The 27,354-nt window shown below is 46.5% G+C and overlaps 2 protein-coding genes across 3 annotated transcripts in view; both read left to right on the plus strand.

The window, feature by feature from the left end:
* The window catches only part of LOC130296437 (oocyte zinc finger protein XlCOF7.1-like), a 327,909-nt gene extending 306,169 nt beyond the window's left edge, over nt 1–21,740 (plus strand). Inside the window, exon 7 of the mRNA XM_056547951.1 lies at nt 19,340–21,740. Coding sequence (XP_056403926.1) covers nt 19,340–21,396 — 2,057 coding nt within the window. The 3' untranslated portion in view covers nt 21,397–21,740. The remainder of the gene's footprint in view (nt 1–19,339) is intronic.
* The window catches only part of LOC130296708 (zinc finger protein 260-like), a 473,195-nt gene that overhangs the window by 384,710 nt on the left and 61,131 nt on the right, over nt 1–27,354 (plus strand). Inside the window, exon 1 of one of the 2 annotated variants that reach the window (XM_056548568.1) lies at nt 23,009–23,104. The exons of the other annotated variant lie outside the window; for it this stretch is intronic. The gene's annotated coding sequence lies outside the window, so the exon portion shown is untranslated. Of the gene's footprint in view, nt 1–23,008; nt 23,105–27,354 lie in introns of those variants that run through there. 2 annotated transcript variants of the gene reach the window in all.

Consider the following 27,354-nt stretch of genomic DNA (forward strand, 5'->3'; position numbering starts at 1 on the left):
AGTGGGAAAAACCGGTCTAAGAGGAGCTGCTATGCAAGTGGACAAAGATGAAGGACCCAGGCCAGCACAGGACATTGCTTTTTTATTTTTTTATTTAAGACAATAAGGACGACGCGTTTGGCATACACTGATGCCTTCCTCAGGTCCAATCATACAGTACTAAAATGACAATAATAGAAAAAAATGCCATTCTCATTGTAAATATAAAATGAAGTGGGAATTACTCATGAATAAAAATAGTAATAATAGTCATCACCATTTGAATTATTTGAAACATTATTGAATAAAATTATATCAATACATATATCTGTAACACTCAAGTTTTAGAAGACAGGAACGTGGATGTGGATGGCAGATGACTCGGATCGTATCAGGGAGCGGAGTCTAAGGTGCCGCCTGTTTTCACCAGAGCCCGCCGCAAAGCAGGATGGACTTGCTGCGGCAGGCCGCACCCAGGTCAGTACCCCTGGCACGGCTCGATCACACAGGCGGCTGAGGAGATGCAAGGCACAGGAGGGATAAGGGCCTCTCCGGATCAGGTCTTGTAAGCACGGGAGCAGAAGCAAACGCAGACTTTAAACGGGAGAAGGCCTCTTCAGCCTCATGAGGCCAAGATTTAGGATTAGATGCCTTCTTAGTGAGAGCCACAATAGGAGCAACCAAGGATGAAAAATGTGGGATAAACTGATGATAATAGTTAGCGAATCCCAAATAGTGTTGAATAGAACGTAGGCTCGAAGGACAAGGCCAATCCAATACTGCGGACAACTTATCTGGATCTATCTGCAGGCCCTGAGGAGAGACAATGTAGCCAAGAAACGGAAGACTACAGTATTCTAACAGACATTTCTCCAGTTTGGCATAGAGATGATTCTTCCGTAGTCGCTGAAGAACCAGACAAACATGAGTACGATGCTCCTCTAGGTTGGAAGAGAAGATCAGGATGTCATCTAGGTATACGACAACACAGGTGTAGAGAAGATCACGGAAGATATCATTGACAAACTCTTGAAAAACAGCTGGAGCATTGCAAAGACTAAAAGGCATTACTCAAAATGTCCGTCACGAGTATTGAAGGCCATTTTCCATTTATCTCCCTTGCAGATATGAATGAAGTTATATGCACCTCGTAAGTCCAACTTGGAGAAGACCTTGGCACCACATAGATGGTCAAAAAGTTCTGAGATAAGAGGTAGAGGTTAATGGTTCTTGAACATGATTTTAAGTCCCCTGTAGTCAATACATGAACTGAGTAAGCCATCCTTCTTCCCTACAAAGAAGAAACCTGCTCCAGCAGGAGAAGAGGACTTACAGATAAATCCCTTTTGGAGATTCTCCTGGATATACTCAGCCATGGCTTTGGTCTCAGGAACTCATAGAGGATATATCCTTCCATGAGGAGGAGTGGTACCAGGCAGAAGATCAATAGTGCAGTCGTAAGGACGATGTGGAGGCAGAGACTCAGCCTGTTTCTTGCAGAAAACATCAGAGAAATCTTGGTAAGGTGGCGGCAGGGCAGGTAAAGGAAAAAGACAAGAAACAACTTTACGCAGAACTGGTTGGAGGCAAAAGTTTTGACAGTATTGTCCCCAGCAAATTATTCCTCCAGTTCTCCAATCCAGTTGCGGGGAATGGCGTTGCAGCCAAGGAAGGCCAAGAAGAATCTCAGAAGTACAGTGTGGCAGAACATAGAATTCAATCTTTTCTTTATGCGATACTCCCACTCGCATAACGAGAGATTCAGTATGAATGTAAACCTTACAGTCCAGATTTTGTCTATTGACCGAGGAGATGAACAATGGCTTGGGAAGCCGAGCAAGGGGAAGATGATACTTGTGGACTAAAGCTGCATCAATAAAGTCACCTGCTGATCCATAATCCAAAAATGCTGTAGCGCTGAAGGAAGACTTGGCTGAAGCGAAGACTTGTACAGGAATAGTTAAGCGTGGAGAGGTAGTTTTCACACTCAGGGATGCCTCTCCCACGTACCCTAGGTGCGGGCGTTTCCCAAATGCTGTGGGCAAACTGTACAGTCCTTGAAGTGCTCTGGGATAGCACAATACAAGCATAAATTCTAATTGCGTCGTTGTGATCTCTCCTGTTGCGTAAGATGAGAATGATCTCCTTGTATAGCCTCTTCGGCAAGAGGCGCAGGAAACTGAAGAGGTGGACATTGAAACATGGGTGTCAGGCGGGCAGGTTCCCTCTCTAAGCGCAGTTCCTGCTGTCTCTCAGCAAATCGCACATCAATGCGCGTGGCCAAGTGGATAAGTTCTGTAAAAGAAGATGGAGGATCATGTGCTGCAAGGGCATCTTTAATCCTGCTTGACAGTCCTTTTTTGAATGTGGCATACAAGGCCTCATCATTCCAGGCAAGTTCAGAGGCTAGAATGCGGAATTGAACCGCGTAGTCACCAACAGTAGAATTCTATTGACAGAGGTTCAGCAAGGCCGTCTCAGCTGAAGAGGCACGTGTGGGTTCCTCAAAGACACTTCGAAATTCTGCCAAGAAGGCCAAAAAATTGGAGGATACTGGATCACCACGGTCCCAAAGGAGTGTAGCCCAAGCCATGGCTTTTCCGGACAGTAGACTAATGACAAAGGCCACCTTCGTACGTTCCATCGGAAACAGTTCAGACATGAGCTCCAAGGCATGGAGCACTGTGTAACAAAGCCTCTGCATGACTTAGAATCCCCATCATACTTGGAAGGTAAAGGCAGGCGTAGCTGGGAGCCAGAAGACACTGCAGGAGGTGGAGGTGGGCCAGATTGTGGTACCTGCTGCATGCGGGCGCTTCCCGCAATGCGAGTCCCAGCCCCGTCGGCAGCAGCAGGTAAGGGGACCATGCACTCAATGCCAGCGTGTGCGGTCGAAGCGCATAACGTAACAATATCTAAACATTATATATATATATATATATATATATATATATATAAATGTAATAAATGTTAATGTTTATATATATATATATATATATATATATATATATACATACAGTACAGACCAAAGGTTTGGACACACCTTCTCATTCAAAGAGTTTTCTTTATTTTCATGACAATGAAATTGTAGATTCACACTGAAGGCATCAAAACTATGAATTAACACATGTGGAATTATAGACATAGCAAAAAAGTGAAAACTGAAAATATGTCATATTCTAGGTGAAGAGTGTTCCTAAGTGCAGTCACAAAAACCATCAAGAGCTACAAAGAAATTGGCTCACATGCGGAGCGCCCCAGGAAAGGAAGACCAAGAGTCACCTCTGCTGCGGAGGATAAGTTCATCCGAGTCACCAGCCTCAGAAATCGCAGGTTAACAGCAGCTTAGGTTAGAGACCAGTTCGATGCCACACAGAGTTCTAGCAGCAGACACATCTCTAGAACAACTGTTAAGAGGAGACTGTGTGAGGCCTTCATGGTAGAATATCTGCTAGGAAACCACTGCTAAGGACAGGCAACAAGCAGAAGAGACTTGTTTGGGCTAAAGAACACAAGGAATAGAAATTAGACCAGTGGAAATCTGTGCTTTGGTCTGATGAGTCCAGATTTGAGATCTTTGGTTCCAACCACTGTGTCTTTGTGCGACGCAGAAAGGTGAACAGATGGACTCTACAAGCTTGGTTCCCACTGTGAAGCATGGATGAGGAGGTGTGGAGGAGGAGGTGTGATGGTGTGGAGGAGGAGGAGGTGTGATGGTGTGGGGGTGCTTTGCTGGTGACACTGTTGGGGATTTATTCAAAATTGAAGGCATACTGAACCAGCATGGCTACCACAGCATCTTGCAGCGGCATGCTATTCCATCCGGTTTGCGTTTAGTTGGACCATGATTTATTTTTCAACAGGACAATGACCCCAAAACACACCTCCAGGCTGTGTAAGGGCTATTTGACCAAGAAGGAGAGGGATGGGGTGCTGCGCCAGTTGACCTGGCCTCCACAGTCACCAGATCTGAACCAAATAAAGGGAAAAGGGCCAACAAGTGCTAAGCATCTCTGGGAACTTCTTCAAGACTGTTGGAAGACCATTTCAGGTGACTACCTCTTGAAGCTCATCAAGAGAATGCCAAGAATGTGCAAAGCAGTAATCAAAGCAAAAGGTGGCTATTTTGAAGAACCTAGAATATGACATATTTTCAGTTGTTTCACACTTTTTTGTTACGTATATAATTCCACATGTGTTACTTCATAGTTTTAATGCCTTCAGTGTGAATCTACAATTACCATAGTCATGAAAATAAAGAAAACTCTTTGAATGAGAAGGTGTGTCCAAACTTTTGGTCTGTACTGTATATATATAGCAAGGTACTCATATGTAAAAGCCAATAGGATAAACAATATTCGGAATGTGTATGCATAAAGTGTGAACAGTAGGAATATAATAAGACAATGGAGTGAGTATAGAGAAGTAAAATATCGGCATATTCCATGCAGGTAGAAAAAGAGTATGAAACTATGTATAAATAATATTATACTTTGTAATTTTTAAGTCCATTAATAAAAGTAGGGAGCAATATTTGTGTGGGTACATGATTATAGGCAAGTGACTAGAGTAAGGAACAATGATATTTCTGTGAGTGCAGAGTTACACACAAACACTTAAAGGGGTACTCCGGCGCTAAGACATCTTATCCCCTATCACGCCCCCTCCCATAGGCTTGCATTGAGGGGGCGGAGCGTGACGTCGCACTATGCTCCGTCCCCGTGATCCCCAGTAATCAGACGCTGAGCGAGCACGCTCCGGGGACTGATTCTAACGGTTTGCGGGGTGGAAGATCATTGGGTTCCCCAGTGGCAGGACTCCCGAGATCAGGCTTCTTATCCCCTATCCTTTGGATAGGGGATAAGATGTCTTAGCACCGGAGTACCCCTTTAAAGCAAATGTAGAGGTACATGTTTGCAGACAGTGCACAATACTAATGTACAGTATAGATGCAGTATGATGTACTTACCACCGAGATGCTGTAAAACTAGTATGGGGTACTAGAAGAAAAGAAGAAACAAACAGTGAATGATGGGACTGCTGGAGATTATCAGGAGAGGGAGTGGAGGGATAGGATTGGCGCAAATAGCTGGTTAGAATCCTGTGAGCTTGAGGTGCTGGCGTGCTGTGACAGTGGCGGGCTGGCAGCACGTATAAGGCAGTGTATAAGGCAGGGACCGATGATGTTTGTCCAAAGGGTTTAAAAGCATGAGTATGAACTAGAATGTGACTGGGTATTAGGTATGTTGGCAGGAGGGGTACATCCCTCTATGGGACTTGATAATACAGTTAAGTAAGTTAGTATGGAAATTTGTCTATAACAAAACATATGGAAATTATGCTTATAATATTGAATATAAAAAGCTATGGAAAGTATGGAAAAAAATGGTCCAACAATAAGTGCAAAATGTTGGGTTACTTGAGGGATCACATTTGGGGTAGGGACATGTGGGATTGTATATACAAGAATAAGATATAGATATATAGATATGAGTATATTAGATTGTAGAAGATAGATGAATAAAATGTATAAGAATAAAACATAAAGGGGATATAAGAAGATGTAAATATTTGAAAAAGGTTTAATAAAGGCGTAATTGTGGACCAGGATAATCTAGATTTCTATACACTCATTCAGACATCAGGATAAAGACAATGCATTTTAAAATCCAGAAGGCTTCTCTTCTGTTCAAAGTAGTGGTTCTATTATCTGTATCCAGCAAAATCCGCCTGATTGGTGTGATTCTGATGAGAGAAAAGTCTTTGTTATGTTTTTCTGTAAGATGGCGGGATACGCTTTGCTTCAAATGGCCAATAGAGCAGTTATAGCGGTGTCCATTGAGGCGTTTTCGTTTTCGGTTTGGGTGGTTCTTCCGATGTATTGAATTCTACAACTACATTAATGCAGGTAGACTACATGGGTGAAACTACAGTTCAGGCAGGATTTGATGGGAAATGATGCGGATGGTGATTTTGGAGGTAAATGATCGGGTGTTGTTGGTGATGCTATTGCAGCAGAGGCAGCCTTTTTGCCCGCATTTATACGAACCTGTTGCTAAGGGAACCAGAGTCTGCTGGTTCCCTTGTTGAATATCCAGAACTACCGACTTGATTGATTCCATTTTGAACTTCTTCTTCACATAGAACTTGTTCAGTAATGAGAGATCTATTACTAGTCTTCAGTCTCCTCCTGACTTTGGGACGGGAAAAATGGGTGAATAGAACCCTTTGACCTTTTCTGAGTCTGGAACTTTCTCCAAAGCTTCTTTGAGAAGAAACTGCTGGACCAACTCAGAAACAACATTGGAAGCCCTGATGACCATAAACCTGTCCGTAGGTTTTCCTCTTAGTTCTAGTGAATCTGTTTTTCACAGTGTTTGTTACCCAGGCATCTGAGGATGTAACAAATGAGACGTTTGCAAAAGCTTGAAGCCTGGCTCCCACCGGATGATCTTGAGGCCTGGCGTCATTGGTTTTTATTCTTTGGCGTGAAGGGCTTCTTCTTTGCGCCACTTGTTTTTTCTCGTACTGACGCCTTCTGTCAGACTGATGAAAATTCCCTCTTTTTCTTAGTGGACTTCTATAACAGCCACGATAAGACTTGACCTGTGTTTTCCTCTCATTGGCTTAGCACTAGTCCAAACTCAGGAAGTGCTTTTCTATGCACTGAGCTTGATTGACAGCTGCACATAAAGTGAAAGCTCCACAGATTCTCACAGAAAGCTGCACAGACTGAAACCTGCAGGAGAGCCTAGCAACACAGCCTGAGATCTTCTATTCATCACAGTGCTGTAACAATGTGAGGGCGAAAGTTGTCCCCCAGCAGGCTTCATTGAACAAGACTAAAGGTATGATACAGAGCTTTTTAACCCCTTAAGGACTGAGCCCTTTTTCACCTTAAGGACTCGGCCATTTTTTGCAAATCTGACCACTGTCACTTTAAACATTAATAACTCTGGAATGCTTTTAGTTATCAATCTGATTCCGAGATTGTTTTTTCGTGACATATTCTACTTTAACGTAGTGGTAAAATTTTTTGGTAACTTGCATCCTTTCTTGGTGAAAAATCCCAAAATTTGATGAAAAATTTGAAAATTTTGCATTTTTCTAACTTTGAAGCTCTCTGCTTGTAAGGAAAATGGATATTCAAAATAATTTTTTTTTTAATTCACATATACAATATGTCTACTTTATATTTGCATCATAAAATTGATGAGTTTTTACTTTTGGAAGACACCAGAGGGCTTCAAAGTTCCACAGCAATTTTCCAATTTTTCACAAAATTTTGAAACTCGCTTTTTTTCAGGGACCAGTTCAGGTTTGAAGTGGATTTGAAGGGTCTTCATATTAGAAATACCCCATAAATGACCCCATTATAAAAACTGCACCCCCGAAAGTATTCAAAATGACATTCAGTAAGCATTTTAACCCTTTACGGGTTTCACAGGAATAGCAGCAAAGTGAAGGAGAAAATACACAATCTTCATTTTTTACACTCGCATGTTCTTGTAGACCCAATTTTTGAATTTTTGCAAGGGGTAAAAAGGAGAAAATTTTTACTTGTATTTGAAACCCAATTTCTCTCGAGTAAGCACATACCTCATATGTCTATGTTAATTGTTCGGCGGGCGCAGTAGAGGGCTCAGAAGGGAAGGAGCGTCAAATGGTTTTTGGGGGGCATGTCACCTTTAGGAAGCCCCTATGGTGCCAGAACTGCAAAAAACCCCACATGGCATACCATTTTGGAAACTAGGCCCCTCGGGGAACGTAACAAGGGGTAATGTGAACCTTAATACCCCACAGGTGATTCACGACTTTTGCATATGTAAAAAAAAAGAAATTTTTTTTTACCTAAAATGCTTGGTTTCCCTAAAGTTTTACATTTTTAAAAAGGGTAATAGCAGAAAATACCCCCCAAAATTTGAAGCCCAATTTCTCCCGATTCAGAAAACACCCCATATGGGGGTGAAAAGTGCTCTGCTGGCGCACTACAGGTCTCAGAAGAGAAGGAGTCACATTTGGCTTTTTTGAAGGAAATTTTGCTCTGGGGGCATGCCGCATTTAGGAAGCCCCTATGGTGCCAGGACAGCAAAAAAAAAACACATGGCATACCATTTTGGAAACTAGACCCCTCGGGGAACGTAACAAGGGGTAAAGTGAACCTTAATACCCCACAGGGGTTTCACGACTTTTGCATATGTAAAAAAAAATAAAAAAATGTACCTAAAATGCTTGGTTTCCCAAAAAATTTACATTTATACAAAGGGTTAAAGCAGAAAATACCCCCCAAAATTTGAAGCCCAATTTCTCCCGATTCAGAAAACACCCCATATGGGGGTGAAAAGTGCTCTGTTGGCGCACTACAGGTCTCAGAAGAGAAGGAGTCACATTTGGCTTTTTGAAAGCAAATTTTGCTCTGGGGGCATGCCGCATTTAGGAAGCCCCTATGGTGCCAGAACCGCAAAAAAAAAAACACATGGCATACCATTTTGGAAACTAGAGCCCTCGGGGAATGTAACAAGGGGTTAAGTGAACCTTAATACCCCACAGGCGTTTCACGACTATTGCATATGTAAAAAAAATAAAAAAAAATTTACCTAAAATGCTTCTTTTCCCAAAAACTTTACATTTTTAAAAAGGGTAAAAGCAGAAAATACCCCCCAAAATTTGAAGCCCAATTTCTCCCGAGTACGGCGATACCCCATATGTGACCCTTAACTGTTGCCTTGAAATACGACAGGGCTCCAAAGTGAGAGCGCCATGCGCATTTGAGGCCTAAATTAGGGATCACATAGGGGTGGACATAGGGGTATTCTACGCCAGTGATTCCCAAACAGGGTGCCTCCAGCTGTTGCAAAACTCCCAGCATGCCTGGACAGTCAACGGCTGTCCGACAATACTGGGAGTTGTTGTTTTGCAACAGCTGGAGGCTCCGTTTTGGAAACCGTGGCGTACCAGACGTTTTTCATTTTTATTGGGGAGGGGAGGGGGGCTGTGTAGGGGTATGTGTATATGTAGTGTTTTTTACTTTTTATTTTATTTTTTGTGGTAGTGTAGTGTAGTGTTTTTAGGGTACAGTCGCACGGGCGGGGGTTCACAGTAGTTTCTCGCTGGCAGTTTGAGCTGTTGCAGAAAATTTGCTGCAGCTCAAACTTGCAGCCCGATACTTACTGTAAGCCTCCGCCCATGTGAGTGTACCCTGTACGTTCACATTGGGGGGGACATCCAGCTGTTGCATAACTACAACTCCCAGCATGCGCTGACAGACTGTACATGCTGAGTTTTAGTTTTGCAACAGCTGTAGGCACACTGGTTATGTATCACGGAGTTTGTGACCTTACTCAGTGTTTCAAAACCAGTGTGCCTCCAGCTGTTGCAAAACTACAACTCCCAGCATGTACGGTGCATGGTGTAAGGTGACTGCTGGGAGTTGTAGTTTGCAACAGCTGGAGGCACACCGGTCGTGAAACACTGAGTTAGGTAAAAAAAACTCTAAGTTTCACAACCAGTGTGCCTTCACCTGTTGCAAAACTACAACTCTCAGCAGTCACCGACAGCCAACGGGCATGCTGGGAGTTGTAGTTATGCAACCAGCAGATGCACCACTACAACTCCCAGCATGCACTTTAGCTGTTTGTGCAAGCTGGGAGTTGTAGTTATACAACAGCTGAAGGTACACTTTTCCATAGAAAAAATGTGCCTCCAGCTGTTGCAAAACCATAAGTCCCAGCATGCCCATAAGGGAATGCTGGGAGTTGTGGTGGTCTGCCTACTGCTGTTGCATAACTACAGCTCCCAGCATGCCCTTTTTGCATGCTGGGAGCTGTTGCTAAGCAACAGCAGGAGGCTGTAACTCACCTCCTGCTGCTGCTCCATCACAGGCTGTCCCTCGTCGTCTCCGTCGCTCCTGGGGCCCCGATCCCAACAGGGGCGCCGGGGATCGGGGTCCCCAGCACCGGGGGTCGTCTTCCCGCACCCGCTCACGTCCTCCGGAAGAGGGGCGGAGCGGGTGCGGGAGTGACGCCCGCAGCAGGCGCCCTGATTGGTCGGCCGGTAATCCGGCCGACGAATCAGGGCGATCGTGAGGTGGCACCAGTGCCACCTCACCCCTGCAGGCTCTGGCTGTTCGGGGCCGTCAGAGACGGCCCCGAACAGCCAGTAATTCCGGGTCACCGGGTCACTGGAGACCCGATTGACCCGGAATCGCCGCAGATCGCTGGACTGAATTGTCCAGCGATCTGCGGCGATCGCCGACATGGGGGGGCATAATGACCCCCCTGGGCGATATGCCAGGATGCCTGCTGAACGATTTCAGCAGGCATCCGGCTCCGGTCCCCAACCGGCTAGCGGTGGGGGCCGGAATTCCCACGGGCGTATGGATACGCCCTGCGTCCTTAAGGACTCGGGATGCAGGGCGTATCCATACGCCCTGCGTCCTTAAGAGGTTAAAGCTCAGAATTTTTTTTAAGGGTGGGAGGAGTGTTAGGAGTTGTTAGTTTAGAAAAGTGTATTTGGTGACAGGTACTTTTTAAATCCATAATGATCTTCTGGTGGCATTGTATAGGACAAGTGCTCTGGAGGAGAACCTTATGATGTCCAGTGGGGAATCACGTAGGAACGCAGAGACAGAATTTAAAGGTGAGAGATTCTCCAACAATTCTTTTCATGGAATATCATCTTCAATATCCTGTAATAACATAGACAGCCAGATACGCAGGGCTCTTGCCACCAGCTAGGAGGCTGCTGGCTGTCACGATGCCGGCTGGCAGGTAGTGGATCCTCTGTGCCAGAGAGGGATTGGCGTGGACCGTGCTAGTGGATCGGTTCTAAGTCACTACTGGTTTTCACCAGAGCCCGCCGCAAAGCGGGATGGTCTTGCTGCGGCGGTAGTGACCAGGTCGTATCCACTAGCAACGGCTCAACCTCTCTGACTGCTGAAGATAGGCGCGGTACAAGGGAGTAGACAGAAGCAAGGTCGGACGTAGCAGAAGGTCGGGGCAGGCAGCAAGGATCGTAGTCAGGGGCAACGGCAGGAGGTCTGGAACACAGGCTAGGAACACACAAGGAAACGCTTTCACTGGCACAATGGCAACAAGATCCGGCGAGGGAGTGAAGGGGAAGTGAGGTATAAATAGGGAGTGCACAGGTGAACACACTAATTGGAACCACTGCGCCAATCAGCGGCGCAGTGGCCCTTTAAATCGCAGAGACCCGGCGCGCGCGCGCGCCCTAGGGAGCGGGGCCGCGCGCGCCGGGACAGGACAGACGGAGAGCGAGTCAGGTACGGGAGCCGGGGTGCGCATCGCGAGCGGGCGCTACCCGCATCGCGAATCGCATCCCGGCTGGAGACGGTATCGCAGCGCACCGGGTCAGTGGAGCTGCCCGGAGCGCTGCGGTAGCGAGAGAGAAGCGAGCGCTCCGGGGAGGAGCGGGGACCCGGAGCGCTCGGCGTAACAGTACCCCCCCCCTTGGGTCTCCCCCTCTTCTTAGAGCCTGAGAACCTGAGGAGCAGACTTTTGTCTAGGATGTTGTCCTCAGGTTCCCAGGATCTCTCTTCAGGTCCACAGCCCTCCCAATCCACTAAAAAGAACCTTTTTCCTCTGACCGTCTTGGAGGCCAGTATCTCTTTCACTGAGAAGACGTCAGAAGAACCGGAGACAGGAGTGGGAGAAACTAATTTGGGAGAGAAACGGTTGATGATGAGTGGTTTAAGAAGAGAGACATGAAAGGCATTAGGAATACGGAGAGAAGGAGGAAGAAGAAGTTTGTAAGAGACAGGATTAATTTGGCACAAGACTTTGAAAGGACCAAGATAGCGTGGACCCAGTTTGTAACTGGGGACACGAAAGCGGACATATTTAGCGGAGAGCCATACCTTGTCTCCGGGAGCAAAAATGGGGGGAGCTCTTCTTTTCTTATCGGCAAACTTTTTCATGCGAGATGAAGCCTGTAAAAGAGAATCTTGGGTCTCTTTCCATATGGTGGAAAGATCACGAGTCACTTCATCTACAGCGGGCAAACCAGAGGGCAAGGGAGTAGGGAGGGGGGGAAGAGGGTGACGGCCGTACACCACGAAAAATGGGGATTTGGAGGAAGATTCAGAGACTCTAAAGTTATACGAGAATTCGGCCCATGGTAGAAGATCTGCCCAATCATCCTGGCGGGAGGAAACAAAATGTCGTAAATAATCACCCAAGACCTGGTTAATTCTTTCTACTTGTCCATTGGATTGAGGATGATATGCAGAAGAAAAGTTTAATTTAATCTTGAGTTGTTTACAGAGAGCCCTCCAGAATTTTGACACGAATTGGACGCCTCTATCCGAGACTATCTGTGTGGGCAACCCGTGAAGACGAAAAATGTGTACAAAAAATTGTTTAGCCAACTGAGGCGCTGAAGGAAGACCAGGAAGAGGGATGAAATGTGCCATCTTGGAGAATCGATCAACGACCACCCAAACAACAGTGTTGCCACGGGATGGGGGTAGGTCTGTAATAAAATCCATACCAATCAGAGACCAAGGCTGTTCGGGGACAGGCAGAGGATGAAGAAAACCAGCGGGCTTCTGGCGAGGAGTCTTATCCCGGGCACAGACAGTGCAGGCTCGCACAAAGTCCACGACATCCGTCTCCAGAGTCGGCCACCAATAGAAGCGAGAGATGAGTTGCACAGATTTCTTGATGCCCGCATGGCCTGCGAGATGGGAGGAGTGACCCCATTTGAGGATTCCGAGGCGTTGGCGTGGAGTGACGAAGGTCTTCCCTGGAGGAGTTTGCCTGATGGAGGCTGGAGAAGTGGAAATCAGGCAGTCAGGAGGAATGATGTGTTGCGGAGAGAGTTCAACTTCCGAGGCATCCGAGGAACGAGAGAGAGCATCGGCCCTAATGTTCTTATCGGCAGGCCGAAAGTGAATTTCAAAATTAAATCGGGCAAAGAACAGAGACCACCTGGCCTGGCGAGGATTCAGCCGTTGGGCAGACTGGAGATAGGAGAGGTTCTTGTGATCGGTGTAAATAATAACTGGAAATCTTGATCCCTCCAGCAGATGCCTCCATTCCTCAAGTGCTAATTTAATGGCTAGAAGCTCTCGATCCCCGATGGAGTAGTTCCTCTCCGCCGGAGAGAAGGTCCTAGAAAAATAAACCACAAGTAACAGCATGCCCGGAAGAATTTTTTTGTAGAAGGACCGCTCCAGCTCCTACAGAGGAGGCATCAACCTCCAATAGGAAGGGTTTAGATGGGTCAGGTCTGGAGAGCACAGGAGCCGAAGAAAAGGCAGACTTGAGCCGTTTAAAGGCGTCTTCCGCTTGAGGAGGCCAAGACTTGGGATTGGCATTTTTTTTGGTTAAAGCCACGATAGGGGCCACAACGGTAGAAAAATGTGGAATAAATTGCCTGTAATAATTGGCGAACCCCAAAAAACGTTGAATAGCACGGAGTCCGGAGGGGCGTGGCCAATCTAAGACGGCAGAGAGTTTGTCTGGATCCATTTGTAGTCCTTGGCCAGAGACCAAGTATCCTAGGAAAGGAAGAGATTGGCATTCAAACAGACATTTCTCTATCTTGGCATAAAGTTGATTGTCACGAAGTCTCTGAAGAACCATACGGACATGCTGGCGGTGTTCTTCTAGATTGGCAGAAAAAATCAGGATATCGTCCAGATATACAACAACACAGGAGTATAAGAGATCACGAAAAATTTCATTAACAAAGTCTTGGAAGACGGCAGGGGCGTTGCACATGCCAAAGGGCATGACCAGATACTCAAAGTGTCCATCTCTAGTGTTAAATGCCGTTTTCCATTCATCCCCCTCTCTGATGCGGATGAGATTATAAGCACCTCTTAAGTCCAGTTTGGTAAAGATGTGGGCACCTTGGAGGCGATCAAAGAGTTCAGAGATGAGGGGTAGGGGGTAGCGGTTCTTTACCGTGATTTTATTAAGACCGCGGTAGTCAATGCAAGGACGTAGAGAGCCATCTTTTTTGGACACAAAGAAAAATCCGGCTCCGGCAGGAGAGGAGGATTTACGGATAAAGCCTTTTTTTAAATTTTCCTGGATGTACTCCGACATAGCAAGAGTCTCTGGGGCGGACAGAGGATAGATTCTGCCCCGGGGTGGAGTAGTGCCCGGGAGGAGGTCAATAGGACAATCATAAGGCCTGTGAGGAGGTAGAGTCTCAGCTTGTTTTTTGCAAAAAACATCCGCAAAGTCCATATAGGCCTTAGGGAGACCGGTTACAGGGGGAACCACAGAGTCACGGCAAGGGGTACTGGGAACCGGTTTTAGGCAGTCCTTGAAACAAGAGGGCCCCCAACTCTTGATCTCCCCAGTGGACCAATCCAGGGTTGGGGAATGGAGTTGAAGCCAGGGTAGTCCAAGGAGGATTTCGGAAGTGCAATTGGGGAGGACCAAAAATTCAATCTTCTCGTGATGAGGTCCGATGCACATTAGAAGGGGCTCCGTGCGGAGACGTATGGTACAGTCCAATCTTTCATTGTTTACACAATTGATGTAGAGGGGTCTGGCGAGACTGGTCACTGGGATGTTGAACCTGTTGACGAGAGAGGCCAAAATAAAATTTCCTGCAGATCCGGAATCCAAGAAGGCCATAGTAGAGAAGGAGAAGGCAGAGGCAGATATCCGCACAGGCACAGTAAGACGTGGAGAAGCAGAGTAGACATCAAGGACTGTCCCACCTTTGTGCGGAGTCAGCGTACGTCTTTCCAGGCGGGGAGGACGGATAGGACAATCCTTCAGGAAGTGTTCGGTACTGGCACAGTACAGGCAGAGATTCTCCATGCGGCGTCGTGTCCTCTCTTGAGGTGTCAGGCGAGACCGGTCGACCTGCATAGCCTCCACGGCGGGAGGCACAGGAACGGATTGCAGGGGACCAGAGGAGAGAGGAGCCGGGGAGAAAAAACGCCTTGTGCGAACAAAGTCCATATCCTGGCGGAGCTCCTGACGCCTTTCGGAAAAACGCATGTCAATGCGAGTGGCAAGATGGATGAGTTCATGTAGGTTAGCAGGGATTTCTCGTGCGGCCAGAACATCTTTAATGTTGCTGGATAGGCCTTTTTTAAAGGTCGCGCAGAGGGCCTCATTATTCCAGGATAATTCAGAAGCAAGAGTACGGAATTGTACGGCGTACTCGCCAACGGAAGAATTACCCTGGACCAGGTTCAACAGGGCAGTCTCAGCAGAAGAGGCTCGGGCAGGTTCCTCAAAGACACTTCGAATTTCCGAGAAGAAGGAGTGTATAGAGGCAGTGACGGGGTCATTGCGGTCCCAGAGCGGTGTGGCCCATGACAGAGCTTTTCCAGACAAAAGGCTGACTACGAAAGCCACCTTAGACCTTACAGTAGGAAACTGGTCCGACATCATCTCCAAGTGCAGGGAACATTGGGAAAGAAAGCCACGGCAGAATTTAGAGTCCCCATCAAATTTATCCGGCAAGGATAGTCGTAGACCAGAAGCGGCCACTCGCTGCGGAGGAGGTGCAGGAGCTGGCGGAGGAGATGATTGCTGAAGCTGTGGTAGTAGCTGCTGTAGCATCACGGTCAGTTGAGACAGCTGTTGGCCTTGTTGCGCTATCTGTTGTGACTGCTGGGCGACCACCGTGGTGAGGTCGGCGACAACTGGCAGAGGAACTTCAGCGGGATCCATGGCCGGATCTACTGTCACGATGCCGGCTGGCAGGTAGTGGATCCTCTGTGCCAGAGAGGGATTGGCGTGGACCGTGCTAGTGGATCGGTTCTAAGTCACTACTGGTTTTCACCAGAGCCCGCCGCAAAGCGGGATGGTCTTGCTGCGGCGGTAGTGACCAGGTCGTATCCACTAGCAACGGCTCAACCTCTCTGACTGCTGAAGATAGGCGCGGTACAAGGGAGTAGACAGAAGCAAGGTCGGACGTAGCAGAAGGTCGGGGCAGGCAGCAAGGATCGTAGTCAGGGGCAACGGCAGGAGATCTGGAACACAGGCTAGGAACACACAAGGAAACGCTTTCACTGGCACAATGGCAACAAGATCCGGCGAGGGAGTGAAGGGGAAGTGAGGTATAAATAGGGAGTGCACAGGTGAACACACTAATTGGAACCACTGCGCCAATCAGCGGCGCAGTGGCCCTTTAAATCGCAGAGACCCGGCGCGCGCGCGCCCTAGGGAGCGGGGCCGCGCGCGCCGGGACAGGACAGACGGAGAGCGAGTCAGGTACGGGAGCCGGGGTGCGCATCGCGAGCGGGCGCTACCCGCATCGCGAATCGCATCCCGGCTGGAGACGGTATCGCAGCGCACCGGGTCAGTGGAGCTGCCCGGAGCGCTGCGGTAGCGAGAGAGAAGCGAGCGCTCCGGGGAGGAGCGGGGACCCGGAGCGCTCGGCGTAACACTGGCACTTTGGAGGCTGATGATGCTGCTGAGTAGGTCTTTTTACACAATGTATAAGCTTTTCTTTCTGTGAGATCTGACAGCATGGTAGATTCATTGGATGGGGAGACCGGCTTACTTTCTAGCTGAGCTGCTGCTAATTCCACCTTTTGGGTTTCCACCAGTCTTTTTGATACCATTCTTTAAGCATCAGATGTGCAGGTAACATTCTATCTTGAGAAGGAGGAAAGTAGAAAAGATGATCCTTTTTTACTGGACTCCAAAAATTCAGCACTTTTATCTTTTTTTGAGGAGATATAGATCCTCCGAGATTTCTCCTTCTTCAAACTCACTGCTGCCTGGCTCTGATGGGACACTGGAAGATGCTTATGGAGAAGGAGACACATCTTTATGGGAGATCTTGCACTTTTTCCCCTTAAAGGAAGCTTTCATCTCAGTGAAGGTGGAGCATAAGTCACTTTTTAACCAACCGAGGAAGGACTGGGTTCCATCTGAGCAGTAGGCTGCGATGGAGTAATGCATAGGTTACAAACATCCTTATCCCAATCATCTGGAAGCAGTTGCTGGCATCTGACACATCTAAACTTTCTAAACCTCTTCCTTCCTGAGTAGGACATCTAAAAATGAAAAAAAAAAAAAAAAAGCTGATATAAGGGAAGAAAAGGCAGAATTACCACAAGGGACTACTGAGCGATCCACTTACCTCCTCCATCTGAGAGAGTTCTGCCTAGGGACGTGCGCAGGCTCTCAGTGGCAGCGTTGGTAATTAATAACAAGACCACCCCTTGTGCATGCTCAAGACAGGCATCAGCGGGATTCGGCTGCACATTGGCAGTTATGATGGTACACCCATACACCCTGGCTGCCCACTAGCAAGCGCAGAAATGTGCAAAATCTGCCTCCTCATAGAGAGCAATGACCTGAGCCTTTCTTGCAGCTCAACGTTATTCCCAGCGGGCAAGAGAGAACAGAAGCTGCGCCAAGATGCCGCCAGCCTGCCGAAAAAGCCAGACAACTCAAATGATCTGCCAAAGCGCACCAATGTGCACATTATCCCAGCCATCATGTCAGGCACAACAGAACAAGGAGAGGTACGTTACCTGCAGTTCTGTAGGGAAGCCTTATACCATCACATGCCACAGCACGCATGATGAGCTACTCGCTGGCTGAAAGACTAGGGAATCCCCCAGTATACAGCTGTTTTCCAAAGGATAATGGCAGAGGAACCAGGGTAAACCCCAGTATACAACCATATAACAATTCATCCCAGGAACCTCAGGGTACCTGAGCTATACTTGTTTCTGTGTAACTTCCTTCTTCTTCCGAGAAGAAAAGACAATACACGTGTGTTCTGGTTCTTGGGTGATTTATGCCTGATGGGCAGGGGGGGGGGGGTTAATTTGATTAATTAACTTGTATTCTGTGGCCCAGATTTATCAAACTGTGTGAGAAAAAATTGGAGTGATTTTCCCACAGCAACCAATCACAGCTCAGCTAACAAGCTGTGGTAAAGTGAAACCTGAGCTGTGATTGGTTGCTGTAGGAAAATCACTCCAATTTTCCTCTCACACAGTTTGATAAATCTGGGCCTGTGTATTTACTGCTAGATCAGTACTTCTATTCCGGGTCAAGGGGAATCCTTTAACCCAGGAAATACATGGATGTAGATTATAGTTGGGATATGGACATGAAATATACTTATTGGATAGAAGGACTGCTGCATATGTCCCACCATCCCTGAAGAGTCCCCATTTGTCCTACTTGTTACAGAAACATCCCAGCTCCGCACTGTAAATTATTTCACCCTGACTGTGCTCTGCTCCAACCCAGGATATTTATTACATATATTAGTAACTAGCAGGGGTGCACAGGGAAAGACGGGGAGGGCACAACAGGGGCCCTGGGAGCTAAGAGCAGGGCAGCATTATTCCGGGCAGTGTTTCCTTGTAAGCTCCTCCCCTTGTGACCTACACCGGCTCTGATTTTCTCCTGTTCTGTGTAGCAGTTGGGGAGGGAGGGGGAGGGCGCACATCACTGGGAGAAGATACTGAGTTATATTCCTTTCTTGCTCTTTATGACCCACGGCAGTTCTCTGCCACAAACATCTTATCCCCTATCTAAAGGATAGGGGATAAGATGGAACCCCGCAATCATTTGGAGCACAGAGTGAACTCTGCAACGTGCCCGATGACTGGCGATGCGACCGCTACGCCTCCCTCCATTCACTTCTATAGGAGAAGGCGTGACAGCTATGACATAGCCATCAGGCCTCCTCCCATATAAGTGAATGGAGGGGACTTGGCATAACATCACGAACACGGAAGCTGCCCTCAAGTAAAAAAATAAAATTATGTGAACAAAAATAAATATATTTGGTAACACCACATGCGTAATTATGCGAGTTATTAATAATGACTTTAATGAAGATACATAGAGAATGGTATAAACGTAAAACAGATACAAAACAGAACAGTGTATTTTTGGTCACATCATAGCCCAGAAAAAATTTAATAAAATGTGAACAAATAGGGATAAATACTACAGGTCATGTTGCAAAAAATGAGTTCTAACACAGCTCAATAAACCAAAAACTAAAAAAAAGTAACAGGGGTCAAAATGTGGCTATTTAAAGCAATTTTGTTTTTATGTTTGTTATTTTTAAAAGTGTTAAAACTTGTCAAAAACGGTACAAATTGGATATTCTTGTGATCGCACCAAGTAAATGGCATAAAATACCACCCCCAAATTTGCTAAATGTTATGTCCATTTTATTTGTTTTGCAGTATATTTTATGGTGATATGAATGGTATTGTACAAAGCACAATTGGTTCCGCAAAAAACAAGCCCTCATATGTCCCTATACATGGAAAGATAAAAGTTATGAGTCTTCTAAAGCGAGAAGGGACAAAAATGAAATTGCTGGTCATTCAGGGATTAAGGTTATTACTTAAAAATAAAATCTGTTTCATTCTTGGCAGATGACTGTACCAGGAGATCAGAGGAGAATCTTATATCTTCAGATTATAAAGCAGATGATGATATCACACAAGATACATATGAAGAACATTCCATTATCCCAGATACACCCTCAGCCCTTCACAACCAAGATCTCTCATCTCATCCTGTTATACAAGTCCTGTCATCTGATTCATCAACGCTAAATATGACGAAGCCATTTTCATGTGCTGAATGTGGGAAATGTTTTACCCAGAAATCAAATCTTATTCAACATCAAAAAATTCACACAGGAGAGAAGCCATTTTCATGTTCAGAATGTGGGAGATGTTTTATTCAGAAATGTGATCTTGTTAAACATAACAGAACTCACACAGGAGAGAAGCCATTTTCATGTTCAGAATGTGGAAAATGTTTTTCTAATAAATCAAATCTTATTCAACATCAAAAAATTCACACAGGAGAGAAGCCTTGTTCGTGTTCACAATGTGGGAAATGTTTTGCTTCAAAATCACTTCTTATTAGACATCAAAAAAGTCACATAGGAGAGAAGCCATTTTCATGTTCGGAATGTGGGAAATGTTTTACTGTGAAACCATCTCTTGTTCAACATCAAAGAATTCACTCAGGAGAGAAGCCATTTTCATGTTCAGAATGTGGAAAATGTTTTTCATATGAATCAAAACTTATTCAACATCAAAAAATTCACTCAGGAGAGAAGCCATTTTCATGTTCAGAATGTGGAATTTTTTTTCCGGATAGATCAAATCTCATTCAACATCAAAAAATGCACACAGGAGAGAAGCCATTTTCATGTTCAGAATGTGGGAAATGTTTCGCTTCTAAATCACTTCTTGTTATTCATCAAAAAAGTCACATAGGAGAGAAGCCATTTTCATGTTCAGAATGTGGAAAATGTTTTTCTATTAAGTCAAATCTCATTCAACATCAAAAAATTCACACAGGAGAGAAGCCATTTTCATGTTCAGAATGTGGGAAATGTTTTACTGTGAAACCATCTCTTGTTAAACATCAAAGAATTCACTCAGGAGAGAAGCCATTTTCATGTTCAGAATGTGGGAGATGTTTTATTCAGAAATACGATCTTGTTAAACATAACAGAACTCACACAGGAGAGAAGCCATTTTCATGTTCAGAATGTGGAAAATGTTTTTCTAATAAATCAAATCTCATTCAACATCAAAAAATACACACAGGAGAGAAGCCATTTTCATGTTCACAATGTGGGAAATGTTTTACTGTTAAACTATCTCTTGTTCAACATCAAAGAATTCACACAGTAGATAAGCCATTTTCATATTCAGAAGGTGGGAAATGTTTTTCTTATAAATCAAATCTCATTCAACATCAAAAAATTCACTCAGGAGAGAAGCCATTGTCATGTTCAGAATGTGGGAAATGTTTCGCTTCTAAATCACTTCTTGTTATTCATCAAAAAAGTCACATAGGAGAGAAGCCATTTTCATGTTCAGAATGTGGAAAATGTTTTTCTATTAAATCAAATCTCATTCAACATCAAAAAATTCACACAGGCGAGAAGCCATATTCATGTTCACAATGTGGGAAATGTTTCGCTTCTAAATTACTTCTTGTTTTTCATCAAAAAAGTCACATAGGAGAGAAGCCATTTTCATGTTCAGAATGTGGAAAATGTTTTTCTATTAAATCAAATCTTATTCAACATCAAAAAATTCACACAGGAGAGAAGCCATTTTCATGTTCAGAATGTGGGAAATGTTTTACTGTGAAACCATCCCTTGTTAAACATCAAAGAATTCACTCAGGAGAGAAGCCATTTTCATGTTCAGAATGTGGGAGATGTTTTATTCAGAAATACGATCTTGTTAAACATAACAGAACTCACACAGGAGAGAAGCCATTTTCATGTTCAGAATGTGGAAAATGTTTTTCTAATAAATCAAATCTCATTCAACATCAAAAAATTCACACAGGCGAGAAGCCATGTTCATGTTCACAATGTGGGAAATGTTTTGCTTCTAAATCACTTCTTATTAGACATCAAAAAAGTCACATAGGAGAGAAGCCATTTTCATGTTAAGAATGTGTGAAATGTTTTGCTTCTAAGTCACTTCTTGTTATACATAAAAAAAAAAGTCACCTAGGAGAAAAGCCATTTTCATGTTCACAATGTGGGAAATGTTTTACTATGAAACCATCTCTTGTTAAACATCAAAGAATTCACTCAGGAGAGAAACCATTTTCATGTTCAAAATGTGGGAAATGTTTTATTCAGAAATCTAATCTTGTTTGACATCAAATAATTCACACAGGAGAAAAGCCATTTTCATGTTCAAAATGTGGGAAATCAAGTCGTCTTAAACATCAAAAAAGTCACACAGGGAAGAAATCGATTAAGAGCAATAAATGATGCAGATAACACATTATTATGGCATAAAAAGACAAATGAATAGGAGCAACTCACCCAAGACCCGAGAGGTAGTAGCAAAATCTTACTTTATTGCATATCGTGCAGACATAGATGCAAGCCACGGGGGGCAGATGTCACGGTGGGGGAGTAGCAGACAACAGCGGGCCACGGTCCGTATCGTGCTATCAAAGCACTTCGTCAGGCCCCTCTGACGAAGTGCTTTGATAGCACGATACGGACCGTGGCCCGCTGTTGTCTGCTACTCCCCCACCGTGACATCTGCCCCCCGTGGCTTGCATCTATGTCTGCACGATATGCAATAAAGTAAGATTTTGCTACTACCTCTCGGGTCTTGGGTGAGTTGCTCCTATTCATTTGTCTTTTTATGCCATTGCCATTTGGACTATACCGCACAGTGTGAGCACCACCCGCAGCAGGCACATTACTTCCTACGCCTTTTCCATAATATACAGGAACATATACAGACGTCTCCAGCTTATACTACTAGTGCCAGGCTTCTTTGCTTCCACTATATTGACTAACACATTATTATATTAACCATGTACATAGGATATCTGACATTTATACATATATCATATACTGCATCTGCAAACTGTTAATAAAAGTTTTCTTTTAGAACGTAGTCAATTAGTTACTTTTTAAATCCATAATGATCTTCTGGTGGCATTGGATAGGACAAGTGCTCTGGAGGATAACTTATCATGTCCAGTGGGGAATGCTGAGGCAGAATTTAAAGGGGTTCTCCACCATAATGTAATTTTAGTATGTACCTGGCAGACAGTAATGGACATGCTTAGGAAGGATCTGCGATTGTCTTGGGGCTAAATGGCTATGTTGTGAGATTACCATAACGCTGTGGCCAGCTTTTTGTTAACTGGCATTTCCTTTTTGACTTTTCTTCTTTTGCCTACAAATCCCACAATTCCATTTTTCTCCCTCCCACACATCAGCCACCCCACCCATTGAAACATAAAAGAGCTGCATTCATTCAAAAGACCTGTGGTTTTCAAAAAGGGTACCTACAGCTGTTGCATTAGTTGCAGATTGATCTCTCTCCCACCAAATGATCCCTCCACCCATTGAAACATAAATGAGCTGCATCGATTCAAAAGACCTGAGGTTTTCAATCAGGGTGCCTCCAGCTGTTGCATTAGTTGCAGATTGATCTCTCTCCCACCAAGCGATCCCTCCACCCATTGAAGCAGACAGGCTCCCTGTCATCAGCTGACTAGTGAGTCAGGTCTTGGCCACATTGCAACCTGGGAAAAATCTGAGACAACAGTCATTTTGTATGCTGGTAAAAATAAATATTGGGGTGAAAATGACAGAAGAATTGTGAGAAAACCGTCACACACAGGTACAGACACTATATTAAGAACTACACTAACTCTACAGCCCCTGTAGCATAGTCAAATAAAAAAAAATACCCTTTAAAGTTGAGAGATTCTCCAACAATTCTTTTCATGGAATATCGTCTTTAATATCCTGTAATAACTCAGACAGCCAGATACGCAGGGCACTTGCCACCGACTAGGAGGCTGATGATGCTGCCAAGTAGGTCTTTTTACACAATGTATAAGCTTTTCTTTCTGTGGGATCTGACAGCATGGTAGATTCATCGGATAGGAAGACCAGCTATCTTGCTAGCTGAGCTGCTGCTGAATCCACCTTTGTAGGGTTTTCCCATTCCTCAAAGCTGTAGGTGAGAGCTTAGGCCCTTTTAACACTATAAAGTTGCTCTGTTAAAAGTCCCGTTATAAAATTCCGTTAGAAAAGCCTTGAAAACGGATGTTAAACGGCCGTTACAAAATCCCATTAAAGTCTATGGGATTATTTGATTATGCGTTATGACCCGTTATAGCCCGTCATGAAAAACGGACGTTATTTGTGACGGGAAAAAAAACCGCACATGCGCTAATTTTTTTTCCATCACAAGAAACGGGTAAATTAACGACCATACTTGTTTCCATGATGGGAGTCGTAATTCCCCGGCTGCAGGAGTCTGACGATTTCTGGGGAGGCTACATTAGTGTTTGTACTACAACCCCCATCATGGAACAGACTCTGTTCCATCATGGGGGTTGTAGTACAAGGGATGAGAAAAAACTTTTGAGACCCAATGCGATTAGAAGTTATTAAACAGGGGAGTGGGCGGCATGCTCCACTCCCGTGCGATGTACAATGGAGTGGGCGGCATGCTTCACTCCCATGCGATGTACAATGTATTTTACTTTCATTGTTAAATTCCCTGCTTGGAGCCGATACGGATGAGCCATTCAGGGCTCCCGGCTGGGTTTTTAAACTTAAGTGTTCCTTACTGTATAATCACATTCCCATCTTTTAGCGCTGTCACAGTGCTCAGCAGGGTCATGTCATTCCATTCCCTGCTGCTCATTTCCGTATCCGACTGAGAGGAGCAGCGGACAATGGAGGGACCTGTCCCTGACGCCCCCGGTACCTGACCTGTCCCCCCTGTGCACTGCTTTATTTTTTCATATGTTCCCCACCGCCGCCCGACATGTCCCCGCTGCGGCCCTGCTCCAAGCGCAATCAGAGCACACAGCGGGGACATGTCAGTCTATTTCCCACTGCTCATCTCTGTACCCGACGGAGATGAGCAGTGGGGAATAGACTGACATGTCCCCGCTGTGCACTTTGCAGCAGCCGGGGAACTACTACTCCCACCATAGAAACAAGTATCTTCCATGATGGGAGTAGTAGTCCCGGCTGTGGGAGTCTGTAGGCAGAGGTGTTAAAACGACCATACATGACGGATGTTATAACGGGTCTTAATTGTTACGCCTAGCGCTCCGGGTCCCCGCTCCTCCCCGGAGCGCTCACGGCGTCTTTCTCCCTGCAGCTCCCCGGTCGGTCCCGCTGACCGGGAGCGCTGCACTGTCATGGCCGTTGGGGACGCGATTCGCACAGCGGGACGTGCCCGCTCGCGAATCGCATCCCAGGTCACTTACCCGTTCCCGTCCCCTGCTGTCATGTGCTGGCGCGCGCGGCTCCGCTCTCTAGGGCGCGCGCGCGCCAGCTCCCTGAGACTTAAAGGGCCAGTGCACCAATGATTGGTGCCTGGCCCAATTTGCTTAATTAGCTTCCACCTGGTCCCTGACTATATCTAACCTCCTCCCATGCACTCCCTTGCCGGATCTTGTTGCCCTTGTGCCTAGTGAAAGCGTATTGTGTGTCTAAAGCCTGTGTACCAGAACTTCTGCTATCCACCCTGACTACGAACCTTGCCGCCTGCCCCCGACCTTCTGCTACGTCCGACCTTGCTTCTGTCTACTCCCTTGTACCTCGCCTATCATCAGCAGTCAGAGAGGTGACCCGTTGCTAGTGGATACGACCTGGTCACTACCGCCGCAGCAAGACCATCCCGCTTTGCGACGGGCTCTGGTGAAAACCAGTAGTGACTTAGAACCGGTCCACTAGCGCGGTCCTCGCCAATCCCTCTCTGGCACAGAGGATCCACTACCTGCCAGCCGGCATCGTGACAGTAGATCCGGCCATGGATCCCGCTGACGTCCCTCTGCCTTATATCTCTGATATCACCACGGTGGTCGCCCAGCAATCCCGACAGATCGCCCATCTAACCCACCAGCTGTCGGAAGTATTCACCATTGTGCAGCAACTTCAGTCGCAACTTCAGCAGCAATCATCTCCTCCGCCAGCTCCTGCACCCCTTCCGCAGCGAGTGGCCACTCCTAGCCTCCGCCTGTCCTTGCCGGACAAATTTAATGGGGACTCTAAGTTTTGCCGTGGCTTCCTTTCGCAATGTTCTCTGCACTTGGAGATGATGTCGGACCAGTTTCCTACTGAAAGGTCTAAGGTGGCTTTCGTAGTCAGCCTTCTGTCTGGAAAAGCTCTGTCATGGGCCACACCGCTCTGGGACCGCAATGACCCCGTCACTGCCTCTGTACACTCCTTCTTCTCGGAAATTCGAAGTGTCTTTGAGGAACCTGCCCGAGCCTCTTCTGCTGAGACTGCCCTGCTGAACCTGGTCCAGGGTAATTCTTCCGTTGGCGAGTACGCCATACAATTCCGTACTCTTGCTTCTGAACTTTCCTGGAATAATGAGGCCCTCTGCGCGACCTTTAAAAAAGGCCTATCCAGCAACATTAAAGATGTTCTGGCCGCACGAGAAACTCCTGCTAATCTACATGAACTCATTCATCTAGCCACTCGCATTGACATGCGTTTTTCTGAGAGACATCAAGAGCTCCGCCAGGAAAAAGACTTAGATCTCTGGACACCTCTCCCACAGTCTCCACTGCAATCTGCGCCTAGGCCTCCCGCCGAGGAAGCCATGCAAGTGGATCGGTCTCGCCTGACCCTGGAAGAGAGGAATCGCCGTAAGGAAGAGAATCTTTGTCTGTACTGTGCCAGTACCGAACATTTTTTGGTGGATTGCCCTATCCGTCCTCCACGTCTGGGAAACGCACGCTCGCACCCAGCTCTCGTGGGTGTGGCGTCTCTGGATGCTAAGTCGGCTTCTCCACGTCTCACGGTGCCTGTACGGATTTCTACTTCTGCCAGCTCTTCCCTCTCAGCCGTGGCCTGCCTGGACTCTGGTGCTTCTGGGAATTTTATTCGGGAGTCCTTGGTGAATAAATTCCGCATTCCGGTGACCCGTCTTGTCAAGCCACTCCACATTTCCGCGGTCAACGGAGCCAGGTTGGATTGCACCGTGCGTTACCGCACGGAGCCCCTCCTAATGTGCATCGGACCTCATCACGAGAAAATTGAATTTTTTGTCCTTCCCAATTGCACTTCCGAAGTTCTCCTTGGACTACCCTGGCTTCTACACCATTCCCCAACCCTGGACTGGTCCACTGGGGGGATCAAGAGTTGGGGTCCCTCTTGTTCCAAGGACTGCCTTAAACCAGTTCCCAGTACTCCCTGCCGTGACCCTGTGGTTTCTCCTGTATCCGGTCCCCCTAAAGTCGTTAGGGACTCTGCCTGCCACAGAAAATGCCTCTCCCCCCCTCCCAGTCCCTTCAGGCAAGCCTCTGTGTCCCCTCATGGCTCCCGTCCTTGTGTCTCCCTGCCCCGTGCCAAGCTTCACCCTCTGCCCTCCCTCCCCATTCCTACTCCTGCTGTACTGCCTGCCATTGAGGAAACCATCCATTCCTTCCCGGTGTCCTCATCCCAGGGGAGGCAGTCACCGGACAAAAAAAAGGGGAGACCTAAGGGGGGGGGGGTACTGTTACGCCTAGCGCTCCGGGTCCCCGCTCCTCCCCGGAGCGCTCACGGCGTCTTTCTCCCTGCAGCTCCCCGGTCGGTCCCGCTGACCGGGAGCGCTGCACTGTCATGGCCGTTGGGGACGCGATTCGCACAGCGGGACGCGCCCGCTCGCGAATCGCATCCCAGGTCACTTACCCGTTCCCGTCCCCTGCTGTCATGTGCTGGCGCGCGCGGCTCCGCTCTCTAGGGCGCGCGCGCCAGCTCCCTGAGACTTAAAGGGCCAGTGCACCAATGATTGGTGCCTGGCCCAATTTGCTTAATTAGCTTCCACCTGGTCCCTGACTATATCTAACCTCCTCCCATGCACTCCCTTGCCGGATCTTGTTGCCCTTGTGCCTAGTGAAAGCGTATTGTGTG

This window comes from Hyla sarda, chromosome 1 (genome assembly GCF_029499605.1).
Source record: "Hyla sarda isolate aHylSar1 chromosome 1, aHylSar1.hap1, whole genome shotgun sequence".
NCBI classification, from domain to species: domain Eukaryota; kingdom Metazoa; phylum Chordata; class Amphibia; order Anura; family Hylidae; genus Hyla; species Hyla sarda.